This window comes from Meles meles, chromosome 4, assembly GCF_922984935.1.
Source record: "Meles meles chromosome 4, mMelMel3.1 paternal haplotype, whole genome shotgun sequence".
Classification (NCBI taxonomy): domain Eukaryota; kingdom Metazoa; phylum Chordata; class Mammalia; order Carnivora; family Mustelidae; genus Meles; species Meles meles.
In genome coordinates, this window is record NC_060069.1 from 52937266 (window position 1) to 52958037 (window position 20772).

A 20772-nucleotide genomic window follows, 5' to 3' on the forward strand; every position below is an offset into this window, starting at 1 on the left:
ACCTGACTCATCCCTGCATTAGGGCTGTTATCTCCACCTGACCTGACCCACCCTTGTATTTGGGCTTTGTTACCTGGGACTGGTTTCCCAGACTTGCTTTTAAGTAAGTTCCCCTGGGGGCGGGGGGGGGGGGGGGCAGGGTCAATTTAAATTTTACTGCATAAACAACAAAATGGCACTTCAACCAGGGTGGGGCCACCCTGGCTGAATAGGCCCTTATGACCTGAGGGGCTTTTAAAACTCTTCTGTCTAGGCCTCTCCCCAGAGCAATTAAATCATGATCTCTGGGGGGTGGACCCAGGTGTGGGTACTTCGAAAACTTCCAGGTGATTCCAATATATATTCACAGTCAAGAGCCGCTGGACTCTAAATAGCCCTTGAAGGGAGGAAAAGAATTGGAAGAAGGAAGGAAAGGGGAGGGTATGTAAAAATCAGGCCTCATTCCCAGAGTCACAGGTTGGCCTAGCAAGGGCTAACCATGGAAGACACGTTTTCAACTGTGCTTGATATTGAGCTTTTAGTATCAGTGACACTAGCTTTTGAATGCCGAAAGAGAACCTCTTCAGTGAATTTTAGAATGACGGGAATGGTATGGAATCTGGCCAAGGTTCTGCTATGGGGACTCGAACCGGGCTGGGACAAGGAGATGGCTATAGATGAACACAAAAACTTGTACGTTTCAATGAGCTGAGCTCCTCCATTACGCCTTCTATTCTTGCTGTCTTGGCCAACTCAACACAGAGGGCCTGTGGGGGAACTGAATGCGGGGGGAGGGAAAGGCAGGGGAGGGAAGGACTCCTGGGATGAAGATAAGCTTTTCCTCCAGTTTCACCAAGATTTAGGTGTGCCCTCTCCAGCTGTGCATTCTCTTCCCCTTCCTTCACTGAACCTTCAAGGTCAGTACAGTTCTAGTGATGCATTGTGTTTCTCGTTAGACTCTTGAGTGAGACAGGTTCTGACACTCGGCATGACGCCTCTCCTCCATCATTTTGATGAGGGAGCAGGAGGCTGGCTGAGGACAAAGCAAAAGCTGGCACCTTGAACCCCCTCTCCATCCGCTCCCCTCGGTAATATGTGGAGCATTCCTCAGGCACCCCTGACCGCCATAAATGAGAAACAAATAGTTCCCCTTGGTTTACAAATGTCCTAGAGATCTACAAACAAAGAAGTTACCTTGTGCTATTGATAATTTCCAGAGGCAAATAACTCAGTTCCACAAGCCCTCCCCTCCAGGCACAAAACTGAAGGAGGCTGAGGTAGAAGGAAATGTAAATAAAGTTAAATCTCTTCTGAACCGAAATCTCACTAACAAAGATGCTTGATAGCAGGATTGTGACATCCCACCAGGAATCTCCCAACTATCTTGATGTTAATAGCTTACCAAAAGACAACACTGATCAAGCCAGGAAGACCTCGGTATCCCCAAGGACCTCCGGTATCCCGAAGACCTCCGTATCCCGAAGACCTCCGTATCCCGAAGACCTCCGGGATATTCTGGCACCTTGTAGGCCCTCTTTAGCATATGAAAACGCCTTTGAAACCTCCCTTCTCCTCACCGTCCCCCCACCGCAGAGTACCTAACCTGCCATCCCTCACAACCCGGGGCAGCAGCTCTTTCTGCCCACGGGTCCTGTCCCCGTGCTTTAATAAACCACCATTTTGCACCAAAGATGTCTCAAGAATTCTTTCTTGGTCATCGGCTCCGGACCTCAGCCCACCGAACCTCAGCTAGGTTCTAGAACTTCATCAATCTTTCCTTCCTATAGGAAGCAGCTGAGACTAAGAGTGTGTGAATATTGTCTGCTGCTCTTAAATGAATGCTGTCAAGGCCTATGTGCCTCTTCTAAGAACCAGTGCCGGGCCGGAACACAGTAGTTACACCTGCAAATTCCCTGCTGTACTAGCTTGCTAGGGCTGCCATAAGAAAGTATTAGAAACTGAGTGGTTGAAATGACAGCAATTAATTTCCTCACAGTCTTGGAGGCTGGAAGTTCAAGGTCAAGTTGTCAGCAGGTTACTTTCTTTTGAGGCCTCTCTCCTTGGCCACCTTCTCTCTGTGTCCCTCTATGGTCTTGCTTCTGTGCTCATCTGTGTCCCTGGGCTCATCTGGGCCCAGGTTGTATTAGGGCCCACACTAATGATTTTATTCTAGGTTAATTACTTTTTTAAAGACCTATATACAAATACAACCACATTCTGAGGTACTGGGGGGTTATAACTTCAGTATATGAATTTTGGGGAAACAATGCAACCCATAACACCTGTCAAATTTCAAAAGATATGTGTATGTATATGCATATATTTGTGTAAATATATATATATACACACACAAACATACATGTGTACAATATATAGTATATACATATCTATTATTTTTTAAGTGATAAAGCTGGGAATGAATGTTATCAGGTCCTGAATATCTACTCTGAGTACTACTCTAACTATTCTAGGAGCCAGAAAGCTCCCCAAGTTGAAGCAGTGTTGGGGTCTCCCCAGGCTCAACCACAGGCCACAGGCAACTGTCTCTTCCAACTACTCCTACCGATAGGTGAGTTTATCAAGTTCTGGGACTCTGAGATTTACTCGGACAGGTCAGAAAAAAAGCCACAAAATTTCACCCTCAGGTTGAAAGTTGTGCAGACAGTATCTGACCAACACTTGGCATTGAAGTAATTATGGAATAAAGGGAGAATGACACTCTGATGAATCCCAGTCTCTTGGTATCCTTCAATTTTCATCTCCTTTTGATCAAAAGAATCACAGTGTGCCCCTGCCCAGAAAGAAGAAGGCATTCCCAAGTATGGCAGACCCTATAGCAGAGACTTCGCTGAAAGTCAGTAAGATTACAGAGGGAGAGGCTGACGACAGGGGAGGCGGAGAGTGTCGGTGGTATGAGACCCTGGATGGTCCAGAAGAGATGAAGCCTCACGTACAAGTACACCGTGTAGTCTTAACTTCCAGAGAACATGATGAGACCAAGAGGGTCAGATTTGTACTTTATTAGTCACTCTCTACATTTGAACTGCCTCTCTGTCTCCCTTCCCCAGCACCTCTCTTCTCCTGCAGGGCACTATACCCCCCATGGAATTCTCTAGGTGGTTCTCATGGTGGGAGGATAAGAGGGTTATTCTCCTGGGCTGGTCCTGGGCACTCAGCAGAGCGTCGTTCATCCTTGGGGAAAGGCAGGACAAGCAGCTTCTGCTCCGCAGGCCCGATGAAAAGGAAGGACACATCCATTCTTTCTCCCTGAGGATTTGTGGTGAGATCCAGCTTCACAGGGAAGGCCTCAGTCTGGGGGTTTTCCTCAGCATCCTCGGGCTTCTTCTCATCATCCAAGCCGGGGAGGTGTTGGACAGACCCTTTAGGCACAGCTTTGGGGGACAAGCCAGGAGTAGGAACTACAACTTTCTGCTGAGACTCTACCACCCCAGGGACATGTGCAGGTCCCTGGTTAGCAGCATCGGCTTCCCCTCCAGGGGCAGGGCCCTGAAATAAGAACATTTTCAAATAAGGGAACATTTCCAGGAAAAACTCCTACCACGGCTAATACCAAGCTAAGCCGGTTCTGGGACTTTCTGATGGAATGTCTCAAAGGGAGACCAGCTAGAGGGATGATTTAACTCTGCTTGAAAGGTTAAAGGGTTAAAAGAAGCAAAAGCAGACAACAGAGTATGTGAGACTGCAGGTCTCACAAACTTGAGCTGAACAACGGTTTGGAGGGGTTGAATGCTTCTTCCAAGTACCCTGGGGCGCTGTCACAGCAACCCGGTAGTGCGGCCGCAGTCACCTTTACTCACGGCTTATTCAATGCCATGCGCCACACAGGGCCCTCCCCAGTTCCTCTCATTGCTTCCCACAGGGATCTGAACACGGTGGTTGTTGCAACCCCATTCTACAGACAAGACAACCAAGACTCAGAGAGGGAAGAAGTTGTCCAGAGTCACACACACCTCACAGGTGACAGAGCAGGACTGGGACAAGGTGGCCTGTTTCAATCACCCTCTCAGTGATAGTTGGCCACCCCGTAGTGAACACTTGGCAAATACTTTGGGAAAGGGTAAGGATCTTGGGGACACTGGATTTATTTATTTATTTTTTAAAAAATATTTTAAATATTTAATATTTATTTTTAATATTTTAAATATTTTTTAAAAAATATTTTATTTATTTGACAGAGAGAAATCACATGACCTGAGCCGAAGGCAGAGGCTTTAATCCACTGAGCCACCCAGGCGCCCCTGGGACACCGGATTTAATGTTTCAGAGGCCTCAGCCATCTGAGCTAGGATATCTCTATTTCTGAAGGAGTCTTATTTATTCTATAGGACCACATTGCGACTGGAAAAAAAAAAAAAAGTATGACTGGTCTTTAACCAGCCACTCTGTGGGTGTGACCTTGGGGCAGCCTGAATAAAGTGGTGATCATGGATTTTAGGAAATCAAAAGGAGAGAACAGTTAGGATTTCAATTATCTGCTCTCTTGTTCAATGAGAAGGCAAATAATTAGATTGAAAAATACCTGTTGTTCAAAGAAGTTACAAGACACGGAGACAGACTTTTCCATTGGTGTTTGAGTCATGGAACCTGTGCAAATACCAACAGGCTACAGACAGAGAAAATACAACATTGTGTGAGTATTAAGATTATTAGTGATTAGAAATGGAAATCAACTTGTTTTCTGCTTGTGTAGACCCACAGCTAATCAACATTTTTATGCGCCTACAATGTTATGAGCAGGCCCTGAGGCAATTCTCTCTACATCATTTTTGCTTATCACCCAAACTAAGACCCGAGCTGAGATGAAGAGTTGGATGCTCAAGCAACTCAGCCACCCAGGGGTCCCTAAACTCAGGATTTCTTGAGGAACAAGCCATTAGAAAAGTCTTTGTATTGAGCAGTAATCTGTGTCTATAGAACATCTATGTTTTGGTCTTACTTCTACCCTTGGGTCATCTTGAACACCTGCTCTCATTTTGCACATAGTAGTGGCCTTTTATGTACGTTCCACCCAGAGCTTTCTCTTCTCAGACAAAATTCCTCTAAGTTCCTTCAACTTCTCTTTATTTGGAAATAAAATAATTTTGTTTTCTTTATACAAATATAATAAATAGTTATTTAGAATATGGATAAAAAGGTTAAAAAGACCCATAATTGTATGAAAGGTAACTATTTCTTTTCTTCTAACCTTTTTTCCTATGCATATATATTTTTATTCTAGATAAATAGGATTACATTACATATTTTATAACTCCTTCTCATCGCTTAACAATATATTGTGAAAATCCTTTAATGGCATTAAATAGTGTTCTGTGATCTTTTTTATAATCATTAACTAATATTCTTCTGATTATTTAACAAGTTCTTAGTTACTTCTTAGGGTAAATTCCTAGAAGAGGAATTTTAGAGACATAGAGTACACATATATTCAAGGTCAAATAGAATATTATAATAAAATGTTGCCTCAATTTCTAAAGAAGAACTCTTAAGAAAGAATATTCAAATGGAATATACTAAACTGTATCTAAATGGATTGCCTGAATATTACGCTATCACCCATGTGAAGACTATGTAAAGAGAAGATTTGACGTTCCTCATGATGGGAAAATCCATGAGTGTAGAAAGTCCTTAGAGAATGGTGCTTCAGCCTCTTCCTTCTCCAATTCGTCACCAAATCATGTAGGGGACACTAAGAGAAGCTTCTGGAGAGACTGTAGCTACCTGTACCAAGTAGACCTTAACTACTCCCACTCTGACTAGAATTTGCTGAGCTACTCTAATTCATGCTGAATCTAGAGAGAACCACAAAAAGGGAGTTTGTGGGCATGCTTAACATGGGAACCCTAGAGTTTTGGGACATATGGGCTACGAAGATTGGTATCTGCTTCTCTCTCAGAGCATTCTGAAGGCAGGATCTTGGCTAAAGCAGCCTACTATGGTAGGGTAAGGAAAAAGGGTGGGAAAGGGAACACTATCTCCACTGTTTGGAGTAGTAAAAATGTGTGAATTCCTTGAGACAAGCAAATGCCATAGGTAGGGCTTTTTTGAAAGTACCTTCCCAAGGGACAATCTTCCAGAGAAGGGATAATAATAGGTGAGATTAAATCACTTGTTTACTATCACGCTAAAGTGATAGTAAAAGTCTGTGGGGGCTGAATCTGAGAAGGGGTGGTTCCAAGAAGTCAGCTAGAGAATACATCATCCTGCCAGGAAAGAACCTCTGGATGAAACTACACCTGTACCACTTGAGAGAACCAGCACTGGAACCTGGCTTATTGGAGGGCCATTGTAGACCAAGAGAAAACCAAAACCGCAGTTATATAAAAAAGACTTTGGGCTCTTCTCTCTTCACCTCTTTCATTCTTCTTGGAACTTGGAAGAGCAAGAATTAAGCAAAAGATTACAGAGAGGGAAGAAAGAGTGAAAGAATAGACCTTGACTCCCTTTCTCACAGCAGGTCCTAAGCTCTGAGTCAGGATGAAGCTATGAAAAAAGAGAAAAGCTTTGCATTGGATATAAGATAGAAGTTTTGATTCAGAATTGACTGAACAGATTTTTTTCAGACCTGTACGTGAACCTTAATTACCTAAGTGGAATTGTCCTTATTATTGATAATGACCAGAATGCTATGGGATCTGCTCAAGATGTTAATGACAAGTGAGAAGAAGATATCCTACAGAATAGGGTGAAAATGTTTTCCCAATTATTCCTTGAGAAAATTCACTTGAATAATTATACAAGTCTTTGAGACACACATTTTAAAGATTTTTTATTTTATTTTATTTATTTGACAGAGAGAGAGAGATCACAAGTAGGCAGAGAGGCAGGCACAGAGAGATAGAGAGGAGGAAGCAGGCTCCCTGCCTAGCAGAGAGCCCAATGCAAGGCTCGATCCCAGGACCCTGGGATCATGACCTGAGCTGAAGGCAGAGGCTTTAACCCACTGAGCCACCCAGGTGCCCTGAGACACACATTTTAGATTCAAAGACACATGTAGGTTGAAAGTAAAAAGATGGAAAAAATATAAATGCAAACAATAACAAAAAGAGAGCTGGAACGGCTATACAAATATCAGACAAAATTGACTTGAAGATAAAAACTGCTGGTAGAGACAAAGAAAAACACTTTATAATGATAAAAAAGCCTACTTATTAAGAAGACACAATAACTAAAAATATATATGTACCTAACAACAGAGCCCCAAAGAACATAAGCCAAACTGACAGAATTCAAAGGAGATAAAGACAAGTCAACAGTAATAGTTGGAAATCTCACTTTCAGTAATGGATAGAACAACTATGCAGGACATCAACAAGGAAAGAGAAGACTTAAACAACACTATAAACCAATCATTACAGAATGCTTCATCTAACAACAGTACAATATACACCCTTCTCAAGTGTACATGGAACATTTTCCACGATATACCTTATGCTAAATTAAAAAAAAAATTCAATTAATTTAAAAGAATTGAGATCATATGGTGCATGTTCTCCAACTACAATGGAATGAGATTGGAAATGGATAACAAAATATTAGGGAATTTTGCAAATATTAGATGACATACTCCTATGTAACCAATTGGTCAATGAAATAATCACAAAGAAAAATTAGAAAATACTTTGAGATGAATAGAAACCAAAACAAAATACACACAACTTATGAGATTCAGCTAAAGCATTGCTGAGAAGGAAATCTGTAGATGTAATTGCTATTGTTAAAAAAAAAAAAAAACAATAACAAATCATTTATGTAACCCTCTACCTTAAGAAACAGAAAAAGCAGAAAAACAAAACAAAACAAAAACAAAAAAGAAACTCATCCCAGAGCAAACAAAAAGAAGGCCATAATAAAGAGCAGAGAGGAAAATTTTAACTAGATGATTATAAAAATGGAAAATGAAACTGAAAGTTGATTATTTGAAAAGATCAACAAAATTGACAAAACTTTAGCTGGACTGACCAAGAAAAAAATGTAGCATATATTAAAATTGGAATTAAATTTTAGCCTTTCAGAAATAAGAAGGCAATACAATGAACATCTTCTTGTATGCTGAGAAATTAAGTGACTTCGATGAAATGAACAAATTCCTAGGAAGACACGAACTACCAAAACTTAAGAAACAGAAAATCTAAATAGAACTGTAACAAGTGAAGAAATCGAATTATTAATAATAATTCTTTTCTAAAAACCCCAAACTTCTCATAAAGACAAGTTCAGGCCCACTGTTGAATTCTACAAAACATTTAAAGAAGAATGAACACCAATCCTTAAACTCTTCCAAAATAAAATAGAAGAGGAGGGAAATTTTCCCAACTCATTTTGTGAGGCCAATATTAAACTCATATGGAAATCAGGCAGAGAAAATACAAGAAAACTATAGATTAATATCTCTTATGAATATAAAAATGGAAAAATCTTATAAAAAAATACTGGCAAATTGAATTCGGCAACATGTAAAAAGGATTATATGCCATGATCAATTGGGATTCATTCCCAAAGTGCAAGCTTGTTTTAACATACAAGAGTCAATCATTGTTAATACAATAATGACAGATTAAAGGAGAAGAAAACCATGGTTACCTCCTTAACTCAGAAAAAGCATTTGATAAATTCTAATACTCTTTTTTCATTAAAAAATTTTTCAGAAAATAAGAATAGAACTTTTTCAACTTAAAAGAGGGCATCCATGAAAAACTTATAGTTAACATCATATTCAATGATGAAATACTCAGTGTTTTCCCCAGGAATATGATAAGGATGTCTACTCTTCCCACCTCTGTTCAATATTATACTGGAAGGTCTAGCCAGGGAAATTAGGCAAGAAAAAGAATTAAAAGGCATGCAGATTGGAAAGGAAGAAGTAAAGCTATCTCTAATTGCAGATGACATGACCTTGTATCTAGAAAATCCTAAGAAATCTACTAGAAAACTATTAGAACTAGTAAATGAGTCCAGCAAGGTTCCAGGATACAAGATCAGTATGCAAAAATAAATTGTGTATAGGAAACAATTCAAAAATAAAATAAAGGAAACAAATACATTATTTTAGCATCAAAGAGAATAAAATATTTAGATATACAAGTAAGTGAGTATTGAACATTGAAAATTATAAAACATTGTTGAAGGAAATAGAGTCTTAAACAAAAGGAAAGACAATCCATACTCATGGACTGAAAGACTTACTATTGTTAATATGACAGTATGTCCCACATTGGCCTACAGATTCAGTGCAATTCTTATCACATTTCTAACTTCTTTTTTAAAAATAGAAAATTATTATGAAAATGCAACGGAGCCAGAATACCCAAATAATCTGGAATAAAGAGAACAAAATAGGAGCATTCACACTTCCCAATTTCAAAATTTGCTACAAAGCTTTAGTATTCATGACAGTGAAATAGTGGCATAGGGATAGCTATATAGATCCATGGATAAAATTGAGAGTGTAGAAATAAACCTTGACATTTATAGCCAAGTTATCTTCAAGAAGTATTCCAAGACACTTAAGTGGGAAAAAACGATTTTTTTTTCCGACAAATAATTCTAGGACAAATGGACATCCAGAAGCAGAAGAATGAAGTTGAACCTCCTACCTCACACAATATAAAAAAAAATTAACTCATTACAGGTCACAAACTTAAACCTAAGAGTTAAAGCTAGAAAACTCTTCAAAGAATACATAGGAGTAAGTCTTAGTGATTTTGGATTAGGCAATGATTTCTTAGAGATGACTCCAAACACACATTCAGTGATGACACAAATAAATAAGAGGGACTTCATGGAAATTAAAAAACCTTTTGTACTTCAAAGAGCATCATTAAGAAAATGAATAGACAACCCAGAGAATGAGAGAAAATCTTTATAATCATATATGTGATTAAGGAATTGTATCTAGAATATGTAAAGAGCTCCTACAATTCAACAATAAGAAAATGAGTAATCCAATTTTAAAATGGGCAAAGGATTTGAATAGACATTTCTCCAAAGAATGTATATATGATAATTGGCCAATAAGTACATTAAAGATGCGTAACATCATTAGCCATGAAGAAAGTGCAAGTAACAACCAAAATGAGATGCCACTTCATACTCAATAAGATAGCTATAATACAAAAAAAAGACAGATAATTATAATAAGAAGTATGAGCAAAAATGTGGAGAAATTGAAACCCACGTACATGGCAGATAGGTTCATAAAACTGGTGCAGTCACATTGGAAAACAGTTTGGCAGTTCATCAAAAGGTTAAATGTGAAGTGTGACTCAGCAATCCCACTTCAGACCATACACCCAGGAGAAACAAAAACACAGTAGGCATAAAAACTTGTATACAAATGCTCCTAGCACTATCATTTATCACAGCTCCAACAGGGAAGCAACCCAAACAGCCATTGACTATTGGATGAAAAGCAGTACTTGGTGCATCCATGCAATGAACTATTATTTGGCCATAGAAAGGAATGAGGCACCGAAACATGCTACAACACAGGTAAACCTTGAAAACATTATGTTAAGTGAAAAAAGGCAGACACAAAAGGCCCTACATACAATGATTCCGTTACATGAAATGTCTGGAAGAAGACAAAGTCATAGAGATGACGAGTAGACTAGTGGGCTCCAGGGACTTGGATGAGGGGTAAGGGGAACAACTGCTAATGGGTAAGGGGTTTCTTTTTGGGCTGACAAAGATATTCGAAAGTTAGATAGTAGTGATGGTGCACAGCTTTGTGAATATACTAAATATACTGGATTGTATATCTTAAAGGGTGAATTTTATGATGTATGAATTATCTTAATAAAGCTATTAGTATAACTAAGGAGAAAAAAGTCTTTTGACTCATTTTGCCTGATTATGCTACACAATACATTTTGTCGATCGATATTTCCCACCAGGTGTGTTTCCGATGGTTTCAAGGTTCCCTGCCCATTGTGGACACATTCTTTGAAAGAAGGCCTATTTGACTTCTTTGTCCTTCATAAGAGCGGTCTGAGGAACAGAATACCATGGTGTATTCCAAATGTAACGGGATTTGTTCAGATAGAAGCAGGACCATCACAAACCACTGAGAAGATCTGCCTATGTTTTACAGTGGCTATGATCATTTTTTTTGCAAAGTCATCATATTGCTGATGAAAATTGCAATAACTATAAAATAAAATCCTTATTTTTGCACCTGAACCCGCACAATCTCTACTTAGTCCATTGTTCCTTAAGAGGAACAATGCATCTCATGCATTACAATACCTCATGTAATCATTTATGCTCAGAAAGTACATATAGGTGACTTGTGAACACAAATCCTAAATTATGAAGACATTTAGGAATACTTACCTCAGAGTCAGGGGGCTGAAGTGCACAGCTGCTGGCCTGGGATTTGGTACATGGTGACTCTTTGATTAAGTATTCCACAAAGTAGGCAGGGCCAACCACCCACTGGTATGAGACAAGAGTTGAGAAAGAAAAAATCAAATCTTACCATGTGGAGAAATGATTCAGGTTTGGCAGCATTTTATTTAGGAGAACCAAACATCCTCAGTCAAAGTCATTGTCAGCCCAGGTCTGCTGCTGTCTCTGTACTTCCCACCAAGATCAAAGCATATATTGTGATTCTGTCATTTAAAAAATCATAATCACCATACTTTTCTTCCCTTCTTAAGGATTTGAAAGGACTCTAAAAACCTTCCTCGGTTGAGCGGATTTTTCCTCCTGTAGATTTGTTTTTAGATTAGATTTTCTCTATATAATAGATTTAACATCATCCAAATGCAAATGAGCCTCCACTTTCCCTAACCTGTAAAACTCATAATCCATTCCAGACCTTAAGATGAAGCAGAAATTGACTTGCCAAATGGTCCATGATCAGTTAAATGTAAGAGTGTAGCAGCAAATAGTGAACCTAAGTAGAATAACCAAAGAGACCAAGAGTCTATTTCCCTTCCCATCTTAAGGCCAATGAAGTAAAATGGAGTCCCACAACTCTGGTGGAAATCCCATGACATAACTCAGACACGGAAACATGACTGAATGTACATCAGGTCCACCCAAGGAGGGAATAAAGAAAAGGCTTTTCAGGTCAAATTAAAAGGAGTGCCTTGATATTCACCTCAGCTTAGGAACTGAGAATAAGAGTTAGGAGAGACATTGTTGATGTAATGACAGTTCAACCTCACCTGGTTAGAAGCCTGGGTGACTTGGACGAGAGAATACTGCTTTGAGGGGCTCTCACTGTTGTATTTTGCAAGAGACTCAAGGGCAGCTTCCAGATACTTGGGATCTGACAAGTTGGTGGGGAAGGGGCAGTCAGGGCACATTATGTGAATACTTCTTCGAGAAACTGTTGATGCCAAAGAGAGAAGTTTTAAAATGAAACTCCTTAATAATTTTTAATCCCATAAGTCATGACTACTGGATCTAGGCAGAGATCAAAAAAAGAAATCATTTCGGCAAGGAGGGAGTGGAAAAGGCATTGTCTAGAAAGAAAGCAGTCAGCAGAGAGTTTCCTGCAATGACTGTGTACTACTTTCATAATTAAAAAAAAAAAAATCAAAGCAAGATTTTTTTCACCTCACACAAAGGTATTTACCTGAAGAATTGTGTTCAGAAATGCATGTGTATAATATTGATACAAAAACTTGACCCGCAGTTAGCTCAGTGGAGATATCTTCCACCATCCTGGCCTCTGTCAGGCAGACTGAGTGTCTTAAACTGTTGGGATTTCATGAGTGTCATGTCTTATTCACCTTTCAGTCTCCAGCACCTAACGTAACATCTAATGCATTGTAAGTGCTTAGCAAGTGCTTGTTGAGTGACACATAGAAGGTAAGCACGCCCTTCCCAGTTAGAAAATACAAGCAAGCCAGAAAACGCGCATCAGTCAAATCACTGTGTGACTGGATGGAATAATCCTGCTAAAAGTGGAGCGAGCATTTCCGACTGGAAAGAGCTGGAGGTGGCAAAACTCTCATGAAAGTCAGGCCAGGGAACTTTTCTGGAAGTTATTTCTGTAGCACAAACACTTTGTTTTGATCAATTGCACGCTGATTTGCATGTATTTGGGCATCCTGGGAGGCAGTTTCCATAGCTTGTCACTCCTGGCACCATCATCCCCATGGGTCACTTCCTAACCTCCCGTACCTCTGGCACTTATGACTTCCATTTAAATCCCAGTCTGCCTTGTTGGTTCTACTCTTGTTTATTTATATAAAACTCCTCTTGGCAACCAGGAAGCTTAAAACATGGCCAATAAAATATTTGATCTGTTGCTTTATCTCCCAAAGGAACCAGCAACATTGTTATCTCCTGGAACTTATTAGAAACGCAAACTTTCAGGCCATGCCCCACACCTCTAGAATCATAATCTGCACTTGAACAAAGATCCACCAAGGGAGTCACATTCACACAATAGTCTACCAAGTAACCACATCCTATTTGCCCAGGACTTGGATGCTTTTTTTCCAAAGAAGGATCCAGAACAAATGCATGTGCATATTTGGAATGTCATTAGTTTCAGCCTCATTCTTAATTCATTTATCCAACAATACTATGGACTCCTTACACTTGATAGGAATGGAGGGAGAGCTTTGGCAGGCAGGAAGAAGGAAGACGTGCTCGGCTTGATGGAAGAAGATAGGAGACTCAAGTCAAGGCAGCCCACTCTCCATTCCCTGAGGAGTGATTAGGCTAACATTGTATAGGAATGACAACAGGTGAGCACCTTTCCTTTCTGGAGTAGAGAACATGGTGGAAGAAGCAGCATCGGCAGGGGCCCTCAAACAATGTAAGTTCTAACGGCAGAGGGTGTCAGGTGAGGGCATCCTCAGTGGCGGAGGAAGCAAACAGTACATGCGGAGACTGGAAAGTGCAATGTGTGTTTGGAAAATAGTGAAGCATCCATTCGGTTTCAGAAGTGCAAAGTTGGTGTAGTCAAGGAAGTAACGTCAGGAGAGCTAGAAAGGGAGCCTGGGGACCAGAGCAGAGATTAAGCCATTTACATCAGACTGAAAATGTAGGATTTAATGCAACTGTCTATAATAAAGGATTTAAGCGGTGTATTTAAGAAGATTTTTTGTGGGAAGAGGAGTGGTACAAGATGAACTTCACAAGAGAGGCAAATACTGGATATAAGAACGTGGCCTTTGTATGAATAGGAAGTAAGGATGGGAGTATTCTCTAGGCATAGCTCTATTTAATGCTCTTTTCCATATTTTATTAAAATGCGTAAAATCAGAGTGCTCTCTTACCTGGGCGAAGAGTACAGTTATAAGCAGATAAGTAGAGAATCCTTTCTGGCCTGTTAACATAATATATTGCTTTGCATTGACCATAAACCTGGAATGAACAAACACATTTTAAGAGATGGTGGAACAAACCCCGACTTTTAAAAATATCCAAAATTAGATTGGACATTTTATTTTTGAAGATTTATTTGTTTGAGAGAGGCAGAAGGAGAGGGAGAGATAATTTCAAGCAGACTCCATACTGAACACGGAGCCTAACGTGGGGCTGGATCTCAGGACCCTGAGACCCCCCAACCTGAGCCGAAGCCAAGAGCTGGATACTTAATGGACTGTGTCACCCCAGTTCCCCTGGACATTTTCTTTTTAAATAATGAAAAACTAAGGTCAATTTTGGGGGGGCTTGGGGTGTGAGAAACTGCCAGCCAATCAACAAATCATTCAACCTTCTTCTGAGACACAGTTGGTCTATATTTCCCAGCTTCCTTCAGAGTAACTGTGAATGTGTGTAATTGAACTGCAGCCACAGGAAGGTGAGCAGAAGTGACTGTAACCATTTCCAGGTGTCCCATAAAGTTTTTCCCATGTGACCTATCCACCATACTCTTTCTTTTTCTATAGTCTGATGCAGAGAAGCTTGGCAGTCATAGAAACCACCAGCTGAAGGTGGCAGTCTAGATCCACAACGTGGAGGGAACAGGGGTCTCCAAGGCACTTCTGAAAGAAAGCTCCCTCTTGACCAGGAATTTCTACTTTGAGCTTTACATGAGTGAGAAATAAACTTCTATCATGTTGGAATCAGTGTACATTTTTAGGGTATATATTAGAGCCGCTAGTGCCACCTGAAATATAATCACGACAGGGTAAGAACACTCTTTGCTCTTTAAAACCAGATAGGTGTAACTTGACAGATTTGGTTAAATGATTAGAAATCTTGAGTAAATAGTTTACTTCTAAACACAGTTCTGCACTCCAGATATAAAGTTTCTCCTCAATTAATGGGCATAACCTCAGGATAACTGAGAATCAAAAGAAAGCTATGTTATTTTCAAGCTTCTTCATGAGTCCCCTTTAAAAGTTGACTTCTGAGGCCTTTTAGGTTCTATGATTCCAGGAAATCCTTCCATAGCACCTCTGGCAGCTCCCATACTGTAATCCTTCCCTCTCCCCAGCCTCACATTTCATATTAGTGTTCACCGAAACAAAACAAAATAAAACCGGGAAAGAAGCTCTCTCACCAATGCTTCTATAGTCTTCCTTAGACATGTATCCAAAGCATTACCTCTCAAATCTTTTTTCTCACAATCTAAACACTAGCTCGGAATCTACAGGAAGTTCTTGAAGGTAGGAAACCATTTGGGGGCAACTTTTCAATTCTGGGGTCATGACTCTCAGTGGGACGCTCAGAAACTCCTTTGATTAAGCTGTTTGATCTACAGCATTGGAATAACCACATGGGCGCTCTGCCCGAGAGTTGATAATGAAGGACATTCAAGAGATGGACACATTGAGCAATCTTCACCCAGGTCAGAGAACACCTAGCTTCTGCAGCATGCCTGGACACAAGCACTTACCGATTTATGAATGTTCCTCACCCCACAGTCCTTCCACGCCTTCCTGGTGAGTACATGGCAGTTCGTTTCTAACACGTCCAGTGTGAGATAGAACACAGAACCCAGGACCTGTAAGAGGGGGTTGAGAAATGCACTGTATCCCATATGAAGCAGAAAACCCTAAAGACTGGCCAAGAAGTCTCTGTTTTATGGCAGAGCCAAAGTCTTTGATGTTTGTGAAGATCATGGGTAACCTGTGGGACTGGACAAGCTTCAGAGTAGGATAACTATTAGACCAAGAACAAGAGCGTGTGGCACACCCTGGCGGAGAAGAGAGGAATGTTCTTAGCAGGATTTCCAATTCAGAAAGCATCTTCCAACACTTGTCTCTGGGGTCCCATCCCCCTGGTTGGCCTCCTCAGCTTGTGTAAGCACCTGCTCACGATAGGGGACCATCACTTGCCTGTCTGTGTTCGCGGACATCGCTCACTCGGTTGAGGCTCAGCACGTAGCCATCTTTTCGGTCCCTGTTGATGTCCTGAAGGGCAAAGCCTGCGACTGTCAGAACATCTGAGTCATTGCAGCCACGGGAGAGCATAATTGAGGGGGCGGGTGGCCCGGGTACAGATCTAGCCCTGCAGCATGCAGCCAGTGCGCAGAGCACCAAGAGTAGGAGCAGACCCATTCTGTAGGGAGCAAGGTCCAGGGTAAGTCAGGTTATAGAGTTACAGGGATTGAGCTGCTCGCAGCGCTCTCTCTATAAAGCCAATTTGCACAGTTTTGTAATTGCAATCTGAACCTATTACCAGGTTTTGAAACCCAATGTCCCATTTTATCTCCTTGAATTCTAAATGTGGATTTCCCTGAGTCAGTACTTTGGATGGGATTTGCCAATGTTTCTAACCTTGGGCCCTGCAGCAATCTCATATTCACGTGTCATGTAAACAAATTTGTTTCCTAACCTTTTCCGAAGAAACCATAATGAACACTCAGGTCAAGGCTCCTAAGAGGTCATGACTGGATTCTGGTTTGTGTCCAGGGCTCTACCTGAATCAGAATATGTGGGCTGTCACCTTTCTCCTTCTCTCCTGGCACCTGCCCTCCAGCCGATGTCCTGGGTCACACTAATAGTTATCCGGGGCATGGAACCTGGGGTTCGGTCCCAGTGGTGTTCAGTGAGTTCAGATTTCCTGCCTGACTTCCCATGTTTCCCTCTTATTAGATCAGGAAAGGGGCTCTAACCTCACATCCCCTACAGAAAGTAACTGTGACATCCCTAATGCACTTTGGGACGTGGCTAGAAAGTGGTCTACTTGGCCTTATCTGAATTTTTTAAAACAAAGGCTTCATTTAAAGAAAAAAGAGATGAATGATTCATCAATAGTTCTTACATCATACTCCAAGTCTACTTCTCTTTCTGTGGTCTGTATGGAAGCAAACTCGTTAAACACTATGCTTAAGAAGAGATAACTAATCATTCAGAATAGAAGGAGAGATAAAGAGTTTCTCCAACACTGAAGGAGTTCATGCCCGTTGAACCAGCCCTGCAAGAAATATTAAAGGGGACTCTTTGAATGGGAAGGAAAGACCAAAAATGGCAGCATAAAGGTAGCAAACACAAAAGTAGCAGAAATGAGTATTTCTGTTAAAAAAAAATCAGTCAAGAAACTCACATGAGAAAAAGAATATAAAATATAGGGGTACCTGAGTGGCTCAGTCAGTTAAGTGTCTACCTTTGGCACAGGTCAGGATCCTGGGGTCCTGGCCCTGAACCCGGAGTCAGGCTCCCTGCTCAGTAGGGAGTCTGCTTCTCCCTCTCTCTCTAACCCTCCCCCCTGCTGATGCTATCTCTCTCAAATAAATAAAACCTTTGGGGGGGGAAAAGGATATAAACTATAATAACATATACCTAAAATGTGGGGAGGAGAGGAGAAAAGAATGGGTTCAAACTTGAGCAACCATCAACTTAATATACACTGCTATTTGAAGAAGAGTTTATATACAACTTAATGGTAACTGTATATCTAAAACCACTACTAAACATGCAAAGAATAAAAAGAATGAAATCCAAATATATCACTAAAGAAAATGAGCAAGACATGCGAGAAAGACAAGAAAGAATCAGAGAAAATCTTCAGAAACAACCAGAAAACAAGTAATAAAATGGCAACAAATATATATCTATCAATAATAATTTTGTTTTTTGGTTTTCTTAAAAGACTTTATTTAATTGTCAGAGAGAGAGAGAGAGCAGGGGAACCAGCAGGTAGAGGAAAAAGCAGACTCTCTGCTGAACAGGGAGCCCAATGCAGGACTTGATCTCAGAACCCTGGGATCATGACCAGAGCTGAAGGCAGAAGCTTAACTGACTAAACCACCCAGGCATCCCTATCAATAATTTTGAATGTAAATGTACTAAACACTCCAATCAAAAGAAATGGGGTAACAGAGTGGATAAAAAAAACAAGACCCATCTATATGCTGCCGGAAAGAGACTCATTTTAGACCTACAGACATGTGCAGGTTGAAGGGATGGAGAAATATTCATTATGCAAATAGATGTCTTTGGAAAGAAAGCTGGAGAATATTTACATCACACAAAATAGACTTTAAAACAAAGACTAACGAGAGACAAAAAAGAACATTATATAATAGTAAAGGGGACAATCCAACAAAAAGACACAATTGTAAATATTTATGCATCCAACATAGAAACACCCCAAATCGTAAAACAGTTAATAACAAATAGAAAGAAACTAACCAATAATAGTGCAATAATAGTAGAGGACCCTAACACCCTACTTACATCAATGGACATATCATCTAAACATAAAAATCAACAAAGAAACAATCATTTTGAATGACACACTGGATCAGATGAATATATTCAGAATAGTCTAGCCTAAAACAGCACAATACACATTCTTTTAAAGTGCATATAGGATATTCTCCAGAATAGATCATTAGTGCACAAAACAAACCCCAATGAATTAAAGAAGATCGAAATCATACCATGCATATTTTCTGACCACAAAGCTATGAAACTAGAAATCAACAAGAAAAAATCTGGAAAGACCACAAATACATAGAGGTTCAACAGCATGCTACTAAAAAATGAACAGGTCACCCAAGAAATCAAAGAATAAATATAAAGTTACATGGAAACAAATAAAAATGAAAACACAATGGTCCAAAACCTCTGGGATGCAGCAACAGTGGTCCTAAGAGGAAAGTTCATAGGAATACAGGCCTACCTCAAGAAGCAAGAAAAATATCAAATAAACAACTTAAACAACCTAACTTTACACCTAAAAGAGTTAAAAACGAACAACAAATGGAACCAAAGCCCAGCAGAAGGAAGGAAATAATAGAGATTAGAGCAGAAATTTGTGATATAGAAACTAAAAAAAAAAAAATAGAACTGATCAATGAAACCAGAAACTGGTTCTTTGAAAAAATTAATAAAATTGATAAACCCCTAACCAGGCTTATCAAAAAGAAAAAAGAAGGGACCTAAAAAATAAAGTCACAAATGAGAGTGAGAAAATAACAACAAACACCATAGAAATACAAACAGTTATAAGAGAATATAATGAAAAACTGTATGCCAACATATTGGACAACCTGGAAGAAATGGATAAATTCCTAGAAACACATAAACTACCAAAACTGACGTCAGAAGAAATAGAAAATAGACAAATTACTACAAAGAAATTGAATCAGTAAAAAAAAATTCTCAACAAACAGAAGTCCAGGACCAGATGGCCTCACAGGCACATTCTAACATTTAAAGAGTTAATATGTATTCTTCCCAAACTATTCCAAAAAATAGAAAAGGAAGGAAAACTTCCAAATTTATTCTATGAGGCCAACATTACCCCAATACCAAAACTAGATAAAGACACCAAAAACAAAAACAAACACAAAAAAGAAAAGAAAAGCAAAGAAAGAAAGAAAGAAAAGAAAAGAAAGAAAAGGGAAAAAAAAAAAAGACCACAGGCCAATATCCCTGATGGAAGTCGAGGCAAAAATACTCAAGAAAATGCTAGCAAACTGAATTCAACATTTAAAAAAAAAATCATTCACCACAATCAAGTGGAGTTTATTTCTGGGATGCAAGGGTGGTTCAGTATTCCCTTATTAATGTGATACATCACATCAATAAGAGAAAGGATAAGAGGGGAGCCTGGGTGGCTCAGTGGGTTAAGCTGCTGCCTTCGGCTCAGGTGGTGATCTCGGGGTCCTGGGATCGAGTCCTGCATCAGGCTCTCTGCTCAGCAGGGAGCCTGCTTCCCTCTCTCTCTCTCTGCCTGCCTCTCTATCTACTTGTGATCTCTCTCTGTCAAATAAATAAATAAAATCTTTTAAAAAAAAAGAGAAAGGATAAGAACCATATGATCATTTTGATAGATGCAGAAAAAGCATTTGGCCAAGTACAACATCCATCCATGATAAAAAAAAAAAAAAAACAACAAACCCTCAACAAAGTAGGTTTAGAGGGAACATGCCTCAACGGAACAAAGACCATATATGAAATCCTATAGCTAACATGGGAGGCTCTCTGGAATCAGGAGTTAATCGGACTAGTTGGATTAATAAAATACAGCCCCTTGCTGATTCCTGCAAGTGAGTAAACAGTTAGAGGCTTGATGTACAGACCCAGATCTAAAGATCCCAGTTCCATAGAGCTGGGCATTCGGCATTAACACTAGGAAAATGGGTACAGAAGCCAGAAAATGGGCACGGAAACCAGATACTCAAGTTCTGGGGTTCAACAAAGATTTCCAGCCCGCGAGTGCACAAACATTCACGGGGCCTGAGCCCTGTGTGGAAAGAGGTCAAGAAGGACAGAGGACACAGGACAGGCAGAGGCCGTCCAAGGTGTGAAGAAATGCTTCAGATGTGCACAGCTGAAGGCCGTTACTGCAATCGGAATGAAAGGGCTCCAAAAACCAGATTAAAATCCCATGACGCACTGACCAGAG

The 20772-nt window shown here is 40.1% G+C and overlaps 1 protein-coding gene across 1 annotated transcript; it reads right to left on the reverse strand.

The window, feature by feature from the left end:
- Positions 1-2984: 2984 nt before the first annotated feature.
- On the reverse strand, positions 2985-16597 carry FETUB (fetuin B). Its single transcript, XM_046001423.1, has 7 exons — positions 16251-16597; positions 15809-15916; positions 14241-14328; positions 12171-12334; positions 11332-11433; positions 4520-4603; positions 2985-3486 (listed from the first exon to the last, which is right to left on the reverse strand). The coding sequence occupies exons 1-7, from the start codon at positions 16470-16472 to the stop codon at positions 3103-3105; spliced, it is 1152 nt and encodes a 383-aa protein (XP_045857379.1). The 5' UTR covers positions 16473-16597; the 3' UTR covers positions 2985-3102.
- Between the last annotated feature and the right edge of the window lie 4175 nt (positions 16598-20772).

Bases quoted from the DNA above. Each gene is read 5' to 3' on its own strand.
- FETUB (XM_046001423.1), bottom strand. From the start codon at position 16,472: ATGGGTCTGCTCCTACTCTTGGTGCTCTGCGCACTGGCTGCATGCTGC. The intron at 14,329-15,808 runs GTAAGTGCTTGT...TGTTCATTCCAG, and splicing joins TGAGGAACATTCATAAATCG to GTTTATGGTCAATGCAAAGC. The intron at 3,487-4,519 runs GTATTTTTCAAT...TTCTTATTTCAG, and splicing joins GTAACTTCTTTGAACAACAG to GGCCCTGCCCCTGGAGGGGA.